Source organism: Camelus ferus, chromosome 20, assembly GCF_009834535.1.
Source record: "Camelus ferus isolate YT-003-E chromosome 20, BCGSAC_Cfer_1.0, whole genome shotgun sequence".
Classification (NCBI taxonomy): domain Eukaryota; kingdom Metazoa; phylum Chordata; class Mammalia; order Artiodactyla; family Camelidae; genus Camelus; species Camelus ferus.
The window spans coordinates 19,435,940-19,456,777 of NC_045715.1; the positions used below are offsets into that span (position 1 = coordinate 19,435,940).

At 35.5% G+C, this 20,838-nt stretch overlaps 2 protein-coding genes across 2 annotated transcripts in view; one reads left to right on the forward strand and one right to left on the reverse strand.

Moving 5' to 3' along the window:
* LOC106730566 (olfactory receptor 10C1-like) overlaps positions 1 to 20,838 on the forward strand; it is a 217,373-nt gene that overhangs the window by 161,101 nt on the left and 35,434 nt on the right. The gene's annotated exons all lie outside the window — the stretch shown is intronic.
* LOC102516524 (olfactory receptor 2W1) lies at positions 17,348 to 18,372 on the reverse strand. The gene has a single exon (XM_006195427.2). The coding sequence runs from the start codon at positions 18,320 to 18,322 to the stop codon at positions 17,375 to 17,377; it is 948 nt and encodes a 315-aa protein (XP_006195489.1). The 5' UTR covers positions 18,323 to 18,372; the 3' UTR covers positions 17,348 to 17,374.

Below are 20,838 nucleotides of genomic sequence, written 5' to 3' on the forward strand. Positions count from 1 at the left end.
TCAGTCCCTGGGGCATTTTTGATTGACAGTGGCTCTTCTCACCAGATTGTTAGTATGATGAGAAGCTGATTTTCTAGGTATCAGCAACATTGGTAGAGTGTGGATAGACAGTTGTACATTTAAATAAAGGGCTTACTATCATACAGTGCTGTGTCCTCTATTTTAGCCCTAGGGATTTCAGAGTTCCTCAAGTTTAATTGGTCATTGTGTCCAGAAGGAAAATAAGTGAACTCTATTCCCAACTGCACTGTAGCATACATAATAGTGGCACATAGGTGGTTCACAAATTTTAGATTTAGAGTGAAGATACTGGTCATGAAACGTAAACCATGAAAAATAATTTTGGGTTTATTAACCATGAGAGCACAACGCTAAATAAACTTATAGCCCCAAATTCCTTTTAAATGGTCTCAGTGTCAAAGAGTGAGTTCAGTAGTGGTATATATGAGGAAATAGTATTTCTATTGTTAATGATTTTTGTAATGAATATGGACTCAAACTGTTAGAGATGTGTAGTTTAAATACTTATGTCAAACAAAGTCACAATATATATGTTAACACATTGAAATTTAAGGATTAGCATGAATTCACCAAGCAAAAGCAGAAATGACATGTTGTTGGAAAAGGAAAAGTTTTAGAAAATAAGAATATTTGTGCTATTTATAACTTAATGTGTGCACACCTGGTATTTTGATAAAATAAAGAAAATTGAAGTTGATTTGAGCATGGGCTTAGATATAATCTCAAAGAAATCACTTGCTAGGTTTTTAATGTATTTATTTTCACCATCTTTTTCTTTTGTGTATAATATACTTTTGTGAGTTAAAAAAATCATTTATGCAAAACATAACCATATCCCAAATTATAACATTTTGTGATTTTTGTATTTATATAAAATTCCTTTATAAATTAATAATTTATATATAAATTATATGTATGTACATTTATCTATATACATGTACTTTCCCAAACATTTCCTACTACTAAATATTTGCATTTTCTATTTGTCACTTTATACTATAGATAATTCAGAATAAAATTCTCTCAAAATTGACCTTCTTTAGATTGTTTATCAGTATGAAGTTGCATTAAAAAGTATTAGTATGTGTAATACATATCCCTAATTAGCTTTCAAAGAATATAACTTGTTGACTTGGATTATAATAGATAAGAATTATAGGGGGAGATAATAGAAAAGAAACAGAAGCTTAAGTTCCACAAGGTATCACTAAAGAAATATATATGTATATTATTCCTGTTTTGGTTTCCCTTGAGTCTTGCCAATTTTAATGCTGAACACTGAATTATCCTTGTGGCTATAAAGCTACTTTCACTTTCTTATTTTCTGGAATTTTTTAAACAATCCTAAAAATGTTTGAGTACTTGAGTTGTAGTCCCTGTCAAATCTCCACTTGCTTCACCAGTCAGTCCACTGAAAAAAATCAGAGAAATCTTAAATGATGACAACTGATGCCACAAATTCAAACAAGTAGTAGCCCTAATTGAATAAGCTGAGGCAGATGTATCTCCTTGGTAGAACATATTAATATGATATTGGGTGCATTGTGTGCAGTCCTTGATCTGGTAGTTGTGTTCTTTTTTATCCCGACTAGAGAGTAGACCAGAAAGAATTTACACTGACCTGGAGCTGACAAAAATAGACATTATTCCTGGGCTATTTTAGTTCTTTCACCTTCTGTCGGTAATATACACTGAGGAGAACTGAACTAGCTGTACATCCATCAAGACATCATTCTGGTGACGGTGAACCGTATCAAGGACGTCATACTATTCAGATCATATAAGCAGTAAGTGGTTAATACATGGAAGACCTTGATAAGACACACATGTTCTACATGATACTCAGGGGCCTGACCCATAATTAAAAGCTTTAGATGTTCATTGGTGTGAGGTGTTATGGGACATCCTATCCATATGGGACATTGTTGCATCCCGAATCTCCTGTCATAAAAGAGGAAGCAAAGTGCCTGGCAGGTCTCTCTGTGTTTTGTAGTAAGTATATTTGACACCATGGAATACTGCTCCAATCCATCTGCCAGTAGCACAGGACGCCACCTTTGAATGGCCTCCAGAGAAAGAGTAGGCTCTATAGCAGATCTAAGCTACAATGCAAGTCACCGTGAACCTGGGTGCATACAATTTGTAAGACCCTATACATTAGAGGCATAGTTTATGGTAAAAAGTGTCAGGTGGACTTTATGGCAAATTTATCAGAAAATCAAAACAGAACACTTAATTAGAGTTTGAAACAAAACCCTGTATCTGTAGCAGAAGATTATAGTGATACCTTTTGAAAAACACCTTTTGAAAAAGAGACTCTGAGTCCTGGTGAGACAAAACACCTGGCCATCAAACATCAAATAACCATGCAGCCAAAATTACTCATCAAAAGCTGGGTACTCTCTGACTCACCAAGTCATTAGGTTGGTGGATAAAACAGCAATCATCCTAACAGGGTATTAGCATATCCAAGATTGAGCACAAACCTGACCAGAGGACAGAAAAAACTACATGAGCAATTAGCTTAGACCTTCATGCTGTCCACCCCTTTAGCTCTGATATCTCTTCCTCAGATCGCAGCTATGTAGCATGGGAAAACACTTCCAACTCATTGATAAAGCAGGAAAAAGATCAAGTTTGTCTCATGAGTAGATCAGGTGGGTATGTATATGCAATCAAAAAGGGATAAAGATTGAATTATAGCCCCACTCATGGGTGACCTTGAAAGACAGTGGTGTGGGAAACCTCTCTCTATGGGCAGAACTTCAAGTGTACATCTGGTCATCCACTTTGTGTGGAAGGAGAGGTAATCCAAAGTTAGACTATGTGCAACTCATGAGGAGTGAAATATGAGGTGGGAGGCTTTCCAGGTGGCTGGAAAGCAAAAGTGAAAAAAAAAAAAAAAAGAAAGAAAGAATTCTAGAACAGAGGCACATATATAAACACATAGGAATGGGCATAAAGCTTTTCATTCTTTGTGTTATGTGTCATCACCCACAAAATAGAATCTACCACAGAAAGGAATGAAACAACCAGAAAGAAGATAAAACTTGGCCAGGAGATATTGTCAAGCTTCTCTCATTTGACTTGTCCCCCTACCTGCAGTACTGGTGCAATGAGCACATGAATGAAGTAGCAGTGGTAGTAGGGATGGGTCAACAGCATGCAATATAGGCATTGCCAAATATCCCACCTGACATCACCAAGAGACTAATGCAGCATCCCTGTTAAAACAGTATCCTTTCAAAAGACCAGCCAGTAACTTGGTGTTGACAACATTGGAACCCTTCCAACTTGGCTGTGGCAATAATATTTTCTTAGGAATAGATACACATACTCCAGGTATGGGTTTGCCTTTTTCTGACCACAAGTTCGCAGCCACCACTACTATCTAAGGGCTTCTAAATTGTTTGATTCAGCAGCATGAGCTCCTACATATCAGTTTTTCAGATAAAGGGCTTGTTTAATAGCAAAGGGAGTGTGACAGTGAACATATGATCGTGGAATCTTTTGGCCATATCACATACTGGAACATCATAAGGTAATCTCTTAGAATCAAAGAGTGACATGTTGAAGACACACATAAAATGTCAGGTCAGATGTATCCTTCAGGACCCATCATATTTATATGGTGCTGTGTCCTCACTAGGAAGACACATCGGTTTAGGAACCAACAAGTGGAAGCAGCAGTGGCCCCACTTACCATCAATTCAAGGACTCATTTGAGAAATGTGTGACTATTATCTCCACAATTATGACCTCTGCAAGTTTACAGGTTCTAGTTCCCTGAAGGGAAATGCTTCCACCAAGAGGTACAGAAGGTACACTAAGAAGTGTGCTACTTTGTCTAATTATTGACCAGGTGCAATTAGCTTGAATTAAAAAAGGCATAATAATAAGGGGCTCAGATACCTCTACATCATGCCACCAAGTAAACCACAGATTCCAGTAGAAGTTCTAGCTTAGGCTGCGGAATATACAGAATAGATAGCAGAAGATGATGAATCTAATTTGTGGACCTAAGATGAGCTGCAGTGTTGGTAAGACCAGTTGCTGTATGGTCTTCTAAGTTTACCCCAGATACGGAGGCACACTAGAATCCTGTAGAAGTGTCTCCCAGGCCTTATACAAAAGAATGGATCTGAGCATTTTTTGGAATAGATCGTGTTGGAAGTTATAATGCATTGCTTAGATCCCAGATTCAGAATGAAGGCATTACTGTAACAACTGCTAGATGCGCTAATTGCCCACACAGTTCTGCCCATTGAAAGAACTTCCTCTCACTCACTGCTGTTTTTAGGGTGACTTCTAAGTTGGGCTGTGGTATAGCATCTTTTCACTTAAGGGTTACAACAACATATAAAGCTGATTACTTGTGAGAGACCTGAGGTTTTTCTTCCCTAGCATCTGATCAATTGGGAATCTCCATGAGGTCTTAGGTATGATTTGAGAGTGTAGCACTAATACAACAGATGTAGGTTGTAAGTTCCTGTGCTATTAAACACTTAATTGTGTCCTCTGGACATGCTCTGGTTCAACTGAAATGCTCTGTTTCCAACTGTATGCTGGATTTTTGCTGCATCAATCTGACTTTATGACTTTATGACAATATCCAGCTCTTGATGGGAAACCCCAGGTGTGTAATTTAATGTCTCTACTAGGTCAGAGTGGTTGCTTTTTAAGTGCAAAAATTGCACAAGGCATTTCCCTGATCCAAAACTCTGGGAGTCTGCATTTGGATTTTTTTTTTTTTTTTTTTGACTGCCAGAGACACCACACAAAGACTTTACCTACTACATACACCTCTAGCATTAGTGAATATACTTATATGGCTCTAGCGACTGACAGCTCTTACTGTAGCTTATTCCTGCTACAAGTCCTTCTCTTGCTCTGGGCTCCGCTTAAAGTTGAGAGCCTTCTCAGTCACCGAACAAATAGTTTATAGCAGAATACTCAAGTTTGGTATATGCTGCCTCCAAAATCCCCGGAGTTCCATCAAATGTTGTGCCTTTTTCTTTGTGGCAAGGGGTATAAGTGCAATATATTTTCGTTAATAATACAGAGAATTACCAGCACAGCCAGGATTATTGGACATATAAAAACTTGGCTAATGTGAAGGGCTCTAAATCTTTGTAAGGCTAATATCTCAGCCTCTGATGTGTGTGATAGAATAGTAAGACCTCTTGCAATTTCCTACTTTTTAGATCTGGTTAGGATGCCGTTATCCATAGAGGGGAATAATTACATTTTGTGAAATATCAGGACAGTCAAGATTCCTGCAGACTGTGTTTTGTCAGACTGCAATACCATGTCAATGCACCCATTTGCTTCTGTGTCTGTGTAATCTACTTTCTGCTCACTACTGTGGACGTAGTTCATAAGAAGTTCTCCTAGCAGAGGCTAGCTATCCATATCTATTCTAGATCCAGTCCCTCACCTACTCAAGAATGTTGTTCCAGAACTCCTCCTTTGTCCTGTCATGCAATTTTTCACACACTATAGATCATTCGCATTAGTACACAAGCATTCTATCATACAATCATTTTACAAAAAAAATTTTACCTGTCCTGACACCACTTGTCCCTACATCTACTGAATCAATTATTTCCTTCTGTTTGCAGCAAAGCACTGTTAAATAATTTGCTTACTATCTCCAACTTATCATTCTCCCTTGCTTCCTCTTCAGTTTTGCTTTTGTCCTGTCTTCCCTACCGAAACTGCTCTTCACAAATTCGCAGATGACTTCCATATCGCTAAATCCAACGGCCAGTTCTTAGTCCTTATCTCACTGAAGCTACCAGCTGCATTTAACACAGCTTTCTCTTCTTTGATAGTATACTTTCTCCTTTTCCCATAACCTGAGGCAGGATTTTCCTCGCAGCTTGTCTATGAGGCACGCTTCTGTCTCTCTTTGCAGTCTGTCACAAGTGGTAGCCAGTGTAAAAGTGTATCTCCTCCTCTGGCTTCGTATTTCCCTTCTCTCAATCCCTTTCCCCCACTCATCTTTGCTGCCCTGTGTTTATACTTCAAAATTAAACACCAGTAATTTCATTCTTGCCTCAGGCTATTTTTAAAGATCATCTGGACTAAGACGCTCCCAGGTTTGGGGGCACAAGTCTCAGCAAGATACGTTTTACTCCATCACCAAAAGGCTCTAGCTATTCAAAACCTGTTCTCCTTCTGTCCTCCTCCCGTATTCATATCTACCAAATCTTGGTCGTCAAATTAACGACCCCTCACAAAACAGTCATTTCTGAGTATGTGTTGGCCTTGGGTGATGACTTTTCAGTGGTTCTATATTCTGAACCCCTGGAACTATCCTTTCCAAATTATTTAAAGTGACATATCCAGAACCAGTTATGTATGCCTGGAATACATTTTTCTTTATAAAGAAGTAATTCTTAGGAAATGAAAGCACAGACACAGAACAAATAGCTTAACGTGTTGTCAATATACAAGATGTAATATGGTAGGGACATAAAGGGATACAGAATTTTTATGAAAGAGAAGCCGTTATATTGTTTTCAACAGGGCATTAGGGTGAGTTGCCTGAAGAGAGAAATTAAGAAAAATTTCACTAATGAAGCCCAAGAATCTTTGAGTAAGGTGGAAGGCTGCAGTGTTTCCTAGGGGTACCATGGTTTGTTGGCACCACCTGGTGTTGATCCAAAGTAAAAACAGAAGGTGGAGGAAAAAACTTTCAGAAAATACGGAGTCAAGATAAGTCCAACTGTGGGTCATATGCAGCTGGCATTTTGAGGTTTCATAATAGATATGAGCGGTTGTCAAAGTTTTGAGGGGAAAGGGGTTTGGGAAAATCCCGAGCCATATCACCTAAGGGCCACTTCCTCCCCCAACTCTCCAGATGTCAGACACTCTACCTCAGAAATAGATACCATACTTTCCATCCTCTCTCATCCATTCTCCCTAACGTGTCTTATTCCCATTCTACTATCCCCTCTACACACTTAGCCTCAAAGAGTGGATAGCAAACCTCCCTAAATAGCAGAGGTCAGCTTGGAGAGGCAAATGCAACTTGAATCACTGAGCATGTCCTTCACATCCTCAGTTCCACAAACGTTACCTCCTACCTTAATATTTGAGAATATAAAACTAAAATAAAATTTCCTTCCTTAACAAAGATATTTTCAATGAAGTATCAATGCACTGAGAAAAGTAGTTCAACATACACTGAAATAGTCATTTCTCTTATTATAAAAACTATCTGATCCAAAATGTCATCAGTGCCAAGATTGGGAAACACTAATTTATAAAACACTGGCAGCCATGCTCTATTTGGATCTGAGATCTTCTTTTCCCTTTACTAAGTGTACGTGTATTAAAAGCAGGTCCCAGATGGAATTCTGTGCATCTTCCCGTTTGAGGGTGGAATAAGTTAGAAAAGATAACAAATTACTAACTGCTGGTGAATGTTCCTTCTTATGAATAATTGGAATATAAAATGATTTGTGCTCTAGTGTCAGACCCAATGATCTAATATACAGCAATGCTAGAAAACCAAAGGCTAACTTCAGAATTTTGTTAGGAGTTGTGTTGTAGAAAACCATAAAAGTGAAAGAAATAAGTTTATGTCTTACAGGATCACCTATATTCCTGATTAATGAGCAAATACAAGAATGTATATGCTCTGTGGATAAGAAGAAAAGAACATGATGATTCTAAACAGTAATTCAGAAGATATTCAGTAGTTCTTTGTAATGTGATCATTCACAATACTCTAAAACAGGGTTTGGCAAGCTTTTGTTTGGTTTTTTTTTTTTACAAAAAACCAATATGTTAATCTTTCAGGCTTTCTGGGCTTTATGGTCTCTGTCCATTATTCAACCCTGCCTTTGTAGTGTGAAACCAGCCCTTAGGCATAGTGTATGGGTGTGGCTACATTCCAATAAAACTCTATCACAAAAAGAAGCAGCTTTCTGGATTTGGTGTGGGGTCATAGATTATCACTCCCTGCTCTAAAACAATTACCTTTTCAGTGTTATTGAGTAAATGTAAATAAATTAGTCAATTATTTGTAAGAAAAGTTTGTGAAGGAAAAACCGGGCTGGTCTAACAAGGTAACTCGCAAGTCTAGGAATGTGAAGGAGAGGCTGGGCTGGGCTAACAAGATAACTCACAAATCTAAGTATTGGAATACTGATCTGAGTTCTGCTGGACTAACTTGTAAATCTAAGTTAGTAGTGTTGATTTGCTGTTCATGTTTTTTTGTTAGCCAGCTGGATTTTCAAAGATATGTATCTGGCTTTGGAATGTTGGTTTGCTGCCTCCCTGCCTCCACTTTTGTGATAATGATGCTGCTAAAGCTGTTCCATGCCTATTGGCCGAATACCCCAAGCTTGTACTTTACCCTATAAAACCTCATGCGCACGTCTTGGAGGTGCTCAGAGCTTCGGAGCAGAAGCCCCTCTGAGCCGGCCGGTGTAATACATCTGAGTACTCCAACCCTCCGAGTGGTGCTTGTTTCTTGGCTGGCCTGTCATTTCCGTAACAAGTAGAGTTTCAAAAAAAAGTTGAGTAATTCAAAAAAATTTTAGGTAATTTAAGTAATTCAAAGTTGTAGGTGTCGACTGAAATAAACGTGCAGCCTAAAAGTTAAGAGTTATGTTTTATTTGGCGAGAGGACTCGAGCCGGGATGACAGCCTCTCAGATGGCTCTGAGGGACTGCTCCGAAGAGGTAGGGGAGGAGCTACGATATATAGGAGCTTTACAACAAAGACCAGGTAGTTGGAACAATAAAAGATTGCTTGTTATCTAAAGAAAGCCAGGCATCTCAAGTTAAAGAATTTAGTGCTTTTCTATGTATGGGAGGAAGCAAACATTTGGGCTCACTGAATTCATTCCTTTGACAAGCACCTAGCTATCTAGGGCCAGTATCCTGTCCTTTCTTATTCTGAGTCCGCTCAGAAGGCACCATTGTGAGTGGCTGCAGAGGCTGGGCTGCAGGCCTGTCCCCACCAGGGGGTGGCTGGCAGCCGCTAATGACTTGGTTTCAGCATTCTTTGTTTACTGATATGGTTGCAGTATTTTCACTCACATTGCAGTATTTTCGTTCATATAGGTAATTCAAGTTTTAAGTAAGTCTTTTCCTTGAATTGATCCAAAACAATGACTGTTGTATAATGAACAAGACTTTACATACCAAAAAATGCATTTAAAGACCTGTATTTCATCTCATTCCACTAAATGTCATGTTTGAGGCTTTGCTGGTTCATATAGCAAACATATTTTAAATTTTTACTTCTGACTTGAGTATGAGTTTTTTTCCCTTTGTTTTTGGATATTACATTATCTCATCTACCCAAAATTGTTATTGGACTTGTTAATGGTCTAGTTTTATGATTTCTCTTATCTTCTGCATATTCAGAGATTAATTTGTCCTACTTTTAAAGTAAGAATGAATGGAAACTATGAAATTTCCCACAAACTGGTTATGACAATGGATAGCAGTACTTTTTAAAGAAATATATAGAATGAACTACATAATATTAAAAATAAAACATTATGAAATTTGAGTATGCATATAGAATATTCATTTGTAAAAAGCATAGGAAACAGACTATTATTTTGAGAAGACAATATTCTATTTTGAGTGCAAGATGAATTATACAGATATAGGCATTTCTTGAATGAGGGAGAGTTTTTTACATACAACTTATCTGTAAAGCAAACAAAGTTTTAAAAATAAAGAAATTTTGCATTATAATAATTTTTTTACAGTTTATAGTTTTGAAAAAATGATGTTAGTGGTTAATACTGTACAGAAATAAATTAAGGAATTGCTGAAATTTTCCATTCAATTCCTAATGTTCATGAACATGCCTGCTGTTTAAAAAATACAAATATCAATTATCTATATCATTATTTTGTGCACCTGAAACTAATATAATGTTGTATGTCAATTGTACTTCAATAAAAAAAATAATAAAGTGTCTTCCTCTTGCCTGGCACTTTCCTGAAGGTGATTTAATTCCTTTATACTCCTTATAAACAGTACCACACTTATCAGTGAGTTGGCATTTCTTCTCAAAACCTGCAGCCTGTGTTGCTGCCAGCTGTTTTTTTATCTCTTACGTAAAATTGACTTCTAACAGAGTGAAGAAATCTGAATGTAGATAAGAGACCTACCAATAAGCTGATGACAGGCAGACACACTACTGTCTTCCACTGGGGGCCATGAGAAATGAGTCGTGGACTCAGGTCGTGGGACAGCAGCTCCACCACCCCCTTGCCCAGCTTCCTAAAGATCAGCCCAAAGCCAAGCTCCATGGAGGACTGCACCCTCTCAATGGCACTGATCCACCACAGGGCTCTGCCCAGTCACCGTGGAGCCACTGTGAACAACAAACTCCAGGAACACGCCAACATTCTGCTTGGAACCCAACATTCTTCCTTAGCAGCTGGAGGTCTAGATTGGTTAGTTATACAGAAAACAGTGAGGGTTGATTTGTAAATAAATTTACTTCCTAATGGTCACTCTTCTTTCCCTCTTTCTTATTTTTAAAAATCAGTGTAAATTAAAATACAGAGAAATGTGCCAATCTTAAGGGTATGACAACAAATCTTAAAACATTATAAACATATGCAGTATCCAACAACCCTATAAATACATGAATCATTCCATTAACATGGAAAACATCCCTCTGTAACTTTAAAAAATTCGGTTTATTTAAACTAAGACAAAAACCAAAAACAAACAAACAAAAAACAGCTCACAAGATTTGAGGGAAAGAATATGTAATGAATTTCAATTGAAAATTTGACCATGGATAAACCACATTGTCCAAAGTATCCAAATAAAACCATTATATACATGGTAGGAAAAAAACTCCTTTCCATAATAAAAAATAGCTTTTTTGCTTTTTATTCCCTCAAAATAAGGAATGAGTTTACAAAGAAAATATGAGTAAGTGTCATGAAAAGACATTTTGAGGAAAATATATAAATGCCCATGAAAATAATTTCAATCCTATTCTAATTAGGAAATTAAAATGGAAAATTTGAAACTTTTTCCCTTACGTGGTATATATTTAAGTGATTCTTATAAGCCAATAATGTTAAGTATATGAGAAAATAGTCAGTCTCACAATATGCATGGAGGAATATAAATTCTTTTTGGCAGACTATTTGGTATTATCTTTCACAATTAAAAATGTGCAAACATTTTGAACTAACTTTCCCTAATTTCATTTTTAGGAATTTATCCTACATGCATACTTACCATGAAGTCCCCAAAATATTTGTGCAGCATTGTTTTCCTCTGAAAACTTTGAAACAACATAGATGGTCATCAGGAAGAAACTTGTAAACTGTATGTTACATACATTTAACAGAATTACACAAATATTCATTTGCTCATGGAAGCATAATCAAGATAGATGGTTAATTAAAACCATAGATTGTAATGCACAGCATTGTAAATATTATGTTTCATTTCTATAATATAACCATATATTTTGCATAACTTGTAGAGGCATTATTGATTTCTTTTGGGAGAAATTGCCTCAGGTTAGGAAAGTTATATATTTAAATTTCCCTTTATACTCTAATAGATTTTAAAGCTGAATCTATGTTATTCAGGATAAATTAAAATTTTGAGAATAATTAAATGCATTTTTATTGAAGTACAACCAATTTATAATGTGTTAATTTCTGGTGTACAGCACAGTGATTCAGTTATATACATATATGTATGTGTGTGTATATATATATGTGTGTGTATATATATATGTGTGTATGTGTATATATATATATATATATATATATATATATATATATATATTCTTTTTCATGTTCTTTTTCATTATAGGCTATTACAAGGTATTGAATATAGTTCCCTGTGCTCTACAGTAGGGCCTTGTTGTTTATCTATTTTATATACAGTAGTTAATATCTGCAAATCCCAAAGTCCCAATTTATCCCTCGACTCCCCTACTTTCCCCTCTGCTAACCTAATTTTGTTTTCTATGTCTGTGCATCTGTTTCTGTTTTGTAAATAAGTTCACTTGTGTCATTTTTTTTTAGATTCCACATATAAGTGATATATGTCTTTCTCGTTCTAGCTTGCTTCACTTAATATGACAATCTCCAGGTCCATCCATGTTGCTGCAAATAGCATTATTTCCTTTTTTATGGCTGAGTAGTCTTCTATTATATATATATATATAATTATTCTATATGTATAATATATAGAAGTATATATATATATATAAAATACATAGAAGTGTACACACACACACACACACACACATATATCCCCCACATCTTCCTTATTCATCTGTCAGAGGACATTTGGGCTGCTTCCATGTCTTGCCTATTGTAAATAGTGCTCCTATAACCATTGGGGTGCATGTACCTTTTTGAATTAGAGTTTCCTCTGGATATATGCCCAGGAGTGGGATTTGCAATTATTTTGATTCTCTTACTGGGACTTGACTGTGAAGCAAACTTGATGTAATATTGAACATATCCCTTACTATAATTCCCAAATCATTAATATAATAAATTGGATTCATGTTTTATAATGTATAGATTCCACCTTTGCATAAGCTACTTTACATTCTATAATTTCAAATCTTTCCAACTCCCAGATTTTTGACCTCATAATATTACAATCACAAAATTAAAATTATTACCTTATTATTTCTTCACAATATTCCAAAGAATTTAGTTTAAGAAAATGTACTTAAAAACAGATTAAATAATTAAAATGATTCTTGAAAAAGACTCATTTTACTTTCAGAATCTTGTCTTAGTCAAAACAAAGTAAAAACTAGTAGAGTGTCTCCTAGATTAATTCATATTCTCTGTGGTTTAAATTTCAGTTTGTTTGTACAGAAACTACTACTGGCTATATACTACTAAATTCACTTTCTCACTAATGGTTTGCTCATAAGTTAAGTTTATTATTTTCTTCTTACAAAATGGGTCAGTTCAGCGAAAAAGATTAGGAGTTATCTTTTGTTAAATGTTTGATAATTCTTCATAACAGCATAAAATGATTGCTATAAATCACTAAAGAAAGCATTCAAGGGTTTTGATCTCCTGTATTTTCACTACATTTCTTCCCATTTCTAAGTGGAAAAGATATAACTTAACTTTTTTTCATTGAGTAATTAGCTTATTTACCCTGTTGGCTTTCTTTCTGGTGAGAAAGGAAAATGAAAGCACAAATTGGGAATGTTGAAATGTCAGATTATGTTTCTACCTATTGCTGTTCACCTTTTGGTTAGTTCATTTCTACTTTCTGAAAAATTGATGAATTATTGTTTGCTCTTTATATCCCTCTGGATAATTGGAGGAAAATCCTCAGGGATTCTGAAGAAAGAGACTAATATTTGATGTTTAGAGTCAAGGAAGGAGCAAGAAGGATTTCCACTTAAGCAATTATTTTCAAGAAGAAAGAATATGACTCAAGGGATCTCATTATAAAGTTGAACAGTTACTGGTGTTTGTGATCTCACTTTCTCCATATCCCCAGGGATTCTGTCACTTTACATTTCTCCCAGTGCCATTTGAAACTATTAAAAAGTTTCAAGTGAATTTCATAGTAGCTCACAGAGCAAAATTACCTTTAAAGTTTTCTGTCTTGGAGGAGAAAGATGGTAAAATAATTGATTATTCTTCCAAATCTTCCAAATTCTTCCAAAGTGAATCAGTTAAAACTCAACCTCAGGTTCTTTCCTTTTCAGATGCCAGGCAGTCATCAAAGCAGCATTAAGGGATAATCAGGGACTGGCAACCATTCAGAGCTAGTATCTAATAACTTTCTCCAGGGTACGGTCAATTTGTTAACTTGTTAAGTCTGGAATGTCCCTCTGGGGAAGACTTGCAGGAAGAATCTTAAATATTATTTTGCTCTATTGCAGGATCCTTTCTGCAAGGGATTCTCCCACCCTTCAGTTGAGAGGATTTGGGTTTGTGAATTAGCTTAGTTCTGGAAACTGGGTAAAAGAACATGAATCACTACTGTGTTGATTCAAGTTATGTTTCTACCCCCAAACCTTTAATTATTATGCTAATATATTCCAACTAACATCTTAGTAGGCTACCCAAGTACTTTATTTTTAAGAACTCTGTGTTAAATTTTTCATCACTACAGGTACCTACAGGTCAAAACACCCTAGTCATGTGGTTTAATTGTAGCAACTACTTCCGCTTTGTTAAGATGGTTAAGTGCCACTTCCTGGCATCTGATTTTCCAGGATATCATTATTTTCAATATCAGTTTATTTAATTCCACTGCTGCAATTCCCACCAATATCACTGGCTCACAGAAGTTAAATACTACAGAGCATTTTAAGAATACCATTGCCCTCCTCACCAAATAATTTCTTATTGCGTTAGTGAAGGAAATACTCTCCAAGCTTTCAATAGGGTGTGTTTAGAGGGTAGCTGAACATATTGTGTTAGATAGATTCCAAAATTCCTGTCTTCCTTGAGCCAGTTTATCGTATCCTGTGCTCTGGATAATAGTACCTGTGTCATTAAATTCAGATCATACAAGTAATTATATTTCATATTCTTTAACATTCACTCCTATACATATTTTAAAACTTCTGCTAATATAAATTGTAAGAAAGTGCATTTCTTTTGGAGTAATAGACAACATTCTCATGGAACGATATTTGCAAACATGTAACAGTATCTCTTTGTTGTTAAAATTTCCCCTGATGGTTAATGAAGTTAAGTACATTTTCACATATTGGCCATTTGAATATACTCTTTTGTGATATGACTGTTCTACTAGATTTTCTACTTTTTCTTATTGATTTGTAGGAATGTATTATATATTCTGGATAGAAGTCCTTTTTTGAGACTGTTGATCTGAAACAAATAGACTGCCAGGTATTTCTCCAGCAAAGAGGGCCTCTACAAATTTTTCTTATTGAATCTAAATAATGTTATTTTTGTGTTTGACTAATCCAGAGGATTGAGGGTGGTAAACACAGGGAAGGTGCTGTAAAACTGAACAAACAGCAAAGACTTGCCAAAGAACCTGGCCAGTTAAATGGGTTCCTCAATCACTATGAAGTTTGAGAGGAATTCCCCAGGTAAGGATGATTTTTTTCTGAAAGGACTTTAGCCGCAGAAGAGACAGTAGCCTGTCTGCAAGGGAAGGTTTCAGTCTAGTGTGAAAACATACAGACCATGTCTAAAACATATTTACATCCATGATATGGAGGAAGTTGTCTGAAACCCATTTGCCAGAACTCGAATGATCCACAAGGCAGTTTAGTATGTCAAGGAGCTATACAAACAGGCTTCCCTGGGTTGTACTTTGGATGAATGCGACAAGTAAGATAGGCTTTTTTTACAGACTTGTTAATGTTTCTCTACCAATATGGATTTATAAATGTGATCATTTTGTCAGTGGACCAATGGTTTAATGCATGTATAGTTGTGAGGAGTGGAGATTTCTAGAATCTTCATTGGGGCTGGGTTGTTATTTGGTCCTTGTATAGGCAACCAAAATGTTGACCTGAAACAAATAGGCTGCTGGATATTTCTCTAGCAAAGATGGGTTAATTCATGTTCAACAGAGAATTGAAATTTAGGGTCTGTAAACACAGCATGGTGAGGGAATGAGGATGCTTTTATAGAGAAGAAAAGGAAATTTGGAGGGCTAAGTAAGCAAAGTGTCCATGACTTTTCATTGACTGAGTTCTCACTAGGAAAGATGAATCTTTCTTCTTCCTTTTGGACTTTACTATCCTTGAAGGGCATGAGAGCTCCCATTCCTGGTCTCCCAACTTTATTTGTGGTTTCTGCTAATTAATTTTTTACAAGACAGATAGGCACACACACACACATGCACACACATTGCCTCTCTTAATGGATCTTTTGGTAAACAGATGTTCTTAATTTTACTGTATTCCAATGTAATCAGATTCTTCTGTTATGGTTAATATCTTGTGTCTTGTTTAATCTTTTTCTATTCAAAATTCATGAAGAACATCATTAAGACCCTTGTTTTACTTTTCACATTTAGCTCTACAGTCAATTTGAAACTGATTTTTGTGCATAAGGTTTAGATATTTTTCTCCCATATGGATATCTATTTGACCTGGAACCATTTATTGAAAAGACTGTTTTTTTCCTGTTGCACTGTGGTGTCACAATTGCCATAAATTGGTTGGCTGTCTATATGTTGGGTCTGTTTCTGGACTCTATTCTGTTCCATTGCTCAGTTTGTTTAGCCTCATCTTTAAATATGATTGCTGGAAGTTTAGTCATCATCAGGATATGTGGGTTTGTTACTGCTCCAAGTTTGCTAAGAATCTTTTTTTCCCCCATGAATGAATGAATGTTGAAATGCTTTTCTGAATTGATAGAGATAATTTTATTTTTTTCACCTTTATTCTGTCATAATTATGGATTACATTAATAGAATAATGTGGTGATGGATTTTCAGATGTTAACCCAACCTTGCATAGTTGGAGTAAACCCATTTGCTTGAAATATATGAACCTCTATTTCTTGATTTGATTTGTTAATGTTTAGTTAGAGATGTTTGCATCTATGTTCATGAGAGATATTGGTAAACATTTTTCTTTCTTCCTTTCTTTCTCTTTTTTGGTAATATCCTTGTAACATTTTGAAATCAAGTTTATGCTATCCTTATTTTTAAAAAAATTAAATAAACATATATTTTTTACTTACCACCAAATTCCAAAAAAGATTAATGTACTTGCATGAACACAAAAATTTGAAACCAAGGGCGATTCATTAACATTGCCATTATATCAAACTCTGTATTCAATTTATTCCCGTATTTTATTTTGGTGGCATAAATTTGAGAAAGTCTCAATTCATGCATAACATAGCTACAAATAGAAATATATTTTAATCAGTTTACTTGATATATCAGGATTATTTCAAAGTAGGTAGAGATGACAGAAGCATTTGGAATCTGCACAAAGGTGGTTTAATCTTAACAGGGACAGATGGATGAGTCATAGAAATAACATAGTTAGCATATTAAATTTATGCATTTTTGTTACAGTATCATAATAGTTTAAAAATGCTTAATAAATCATAATTTGAATCTAACTTTTGTGGAATGCTTCCCTTTTCTCCCTTAATGCAACTCTTGGACTCCATGGAATCTGCTTTGTGGCCACAGCTGTAGATGAATTGTTAAAGATGATAGTGACTTTGAAAGACATGTTTAGTTTACAATCACCCTTTGCAATTTGGGACACTACATTAAAATATTAGTAAAATTTTTAGGTATTTTTGCTTTCAGGTGATGACTGTTACTGAAATAAGTTGACAATGATTTAAAGGTTAATGGGGCCAATTTCTTTTTTGGAAATGCCTTGTGAAAAGGTGTTACTGTCCTGTTGTTTCTCCAGAACCTTTTTCTTTTCCAATCAGCCTCTTCATGGCTCCCTTGAATTCCTTATTCCTTAGTGTATAGATCAGTGGGTTCAAGCTGGGAGTAACAATGGTATAAAAGATACTGAGAAGTTTACCTTCATCCTGAGATGGACTGTTTCCTGGTTGTATGTACATGTAGATAACAGTCCCATAGAATATGGAGACCACAATGAGATGGGAGGAACAGGTCCCAAATGCTTTTTGTCTCCCTGCTGCAGATTTGATCTTGAGCACAGCTATAGCAATGAAACCATACGAAACCAGAATGAGAAGAAGCGGTGTGAGGAAGATGAAAAAACACAATGCAAACAAGGTTTCTTCCATGGCTGTGGTGTCCACACATGCAATTTTGACCATTGCAGATATTTCACAAAAATAGTGATCTAGGTGGTGGTTCCCACATCGAGGCAGACTCATAGCATAGGGAGAAAGTATCATGCAATTAATGACACCAATTACCCAGGTCATGGCTACCAGGCCTCGACAGAGCTGGGGGTTCATTATGGTCATGTAGTGCAGAGGCTTACAGACAGCATTGAATCGGTCATAAGACATCACTGCCAGAAGCATGCATTCAACTGTGCATAATGTCACATCAATGAAAAGTTGGAAGGCACAGCCACCAAAAGAGATTTTTTTGTCTTTACCCCAAATGTTGACCAACATCTGTGGAACTATATTTGTGGTATAACAGAGATCTAACATGGCCAAATTTCTAAGGAAGAAGTACATAGGGGTTTGGAGACATTGATCTACTAATGGCAGCAGGATGATGGCTATATTTCCCAGAAAGGCAACAGTGTAGAAGAAAAAGACAACTCCAGAGATGATCATCTCCAATTGAGGCTGCCCAGGGAATCCAAGGAGTATAAATCCATCGAAGGAGCTATTGTTGATCATTTTCCTATTTTCTTAATATCAGCTGTGAAAATAAAATATCATCATATTGGAGCCATAGTGAATATATTTTAAACAATATTACTGGTATATATTGCTAAGAAAAGCATCATGCAATTAAAAATCAGTATTTTATATCTCATAGTTATTCTAATTTTTTCTGTTTATCCAATTAGGTCTAAAATCTATCTCCAGGGCAATTTGCCTATAGGGCCCATACTCTGAATTACTTTATCTATTTCTATGCTGAGGTGAAAAACTACAAAAGTCTCAGAGGAAAATCCAGAGGAAAAAAGAATGAAACCAGATGGACTTCCTTTTATTAATCAGGATGCTGGAAAAGGCGCTGAGGATCTGTAAATAATTATTTCCTTCTTCATCCAAGGGTTCACATAAAATGCATGCTTCATATCTCTTAAGCTTTTTCCCCCTAGTATTTAAGTTGTAGAGGTTCAGTCCTGCTATCCATTCTCATTCTGCTATATAAGTCTTCTGATCTTATATTTTAAAATGAAAATTCCTTTCAACTAAAAACTTGTATTTCCAAATGTTATTTGCCTTTTCCCACCCCTCCCCAGAAACAGCACTCTCCATCCCTCACTGCAGATACCATTTTTAAATCTGTACTTTTGATTCCATCTTCTACCATTTCCTATGGCGTAATTCTTTAAAAATGCATCCATTTCTTAATTTTATACTCAATCGCTAGTATTCATTTGCATCCTTTCCCTCATCTTACAAAAACTCTGCTTCCACTACTCATGCATTTAAAATGTTAAGCCACTTCAGGAGGGGAATTGTGTCATTTTTGTGTTTATTTCCCTGGTGGCTCTCCTCAGGATTAGCACAGAGAAAACATCTGTAAATATTTGATATTTGTTAAAAGAAACATTGATGAACACACTTGGATCTTTCTTTTCATATCTGAAAAATGTAGTGTCTTTTTTTCAAACACAAAATACTCTACTGAAAAAAGGTCTCTCAAGCACACAAATGAATTCCTAGTTTCTAAATCAGTGGTCTCTCCTAAATTATTTTTCTGCTTGAATTTTCCATGACAGGTTAATACCTTCTATATTAGAGCTGCCCTTTGCCTTCATAAATAATTCTTTTTAGTTTTTCACCAGCTTTTTCCTGATTGCAACTTCTATTCCCTGCATCCATCTCCAAAGTTCCCTAATGGGCTCTTCTTTCCCCCATATTTCCTCTACCTTTACGACTTCAGTTACTAATTTTGCACACATAACTAACAATTCTATATTTTCTGGTCCACTCATCTTTTGCAGTTCAAATGCACAATTTTGTAATTTGTGGTCATTTCCATTGGATTTTACAATAGTAACTTCCCATGTCACATATATACAAAGTTGAATTCATTATATTTACCTCTTAAAACAAATGTTAACTCTTTCTTTCACAGACTTATAAACATTTTATTCTTGTAGCTGTCTCATAAATGACCTCCTAAGTTCTTAACAAATGTTTGTTAAAATGAATTTTGGAGGTAGAAATTAAAAACACAAATACTCATTTTCATGTGAAATCAGTTTAGGATTTAAGGTGTGTCTCAAAATTTGAAGGAAAGGAAATTGGTATAAAAGCCAGAAGATTTTATGCAAATGTATTCAAAATTGAGAATCTTGTAAAATATTTTAAAGATAACATAATTTCTTTCCTCACTTACCCTAATTGAGCTTAGTAAGCTTTTCTGTGGTGGTGGTTTTATGAAGGATTTTCTGGAGGAAAAAAAATCTAACTTTTCTAAAGTAGGAAATACTTGTTTCTCACTTTATCTAAATAAGACTGAGAATGTAATTCTTCATTACTTATACCATTATGCCATTCCTCCCACTTGCCACTGAGATCCTACATGATTGTGGCAGGAGACAGTCCCTCCCTGGTCATCTTTTGCAGTTCATGTAATTATTCAAGAGGAATCTTCCCATTTATATGTTTTAGAGAAAAAACATCTTCAACGTGAAAGATAACAAGTAGTTTTCTCTAAGTAGCAATGATAAAATTTGTGGAGTCTAGGAAGACCTTGGGGACACTGGGTAACTCATTAGCAATTAATGTGTATTATACAATTATCCAAGGAAGATAATTTAAAAAAATCTCCTAGGAGAAGTTCCCAAAGTTCATCAAATCCTTTTCAACTTTGTGTAGAAATGAAAATCATCATATTTATTATAAATAATATTAATATAAGGCCAAATGAGTAACTATAACAGTTTTACAAGTCAAAATACATTTCTGTACATGGTTTCATTAATAAAATACTTTATATGGAAGAACATTGTTTATCTAGAAGTTACAGATTATCACAAAGTAACAGAGGTAATGAACAATACAGAAGAGACACACAAACCTACATATAATAGTGATTGTAAGTTTTATCTTTTCTATCACATCTAATTTGTATAACCTAAACTTTCAAGTATATTTCAATAACAATGAAATACCTGATTTCAGCAAAGAAGTGTACCTTTAGCAATAGATGCATCCCATACCAGTCTACC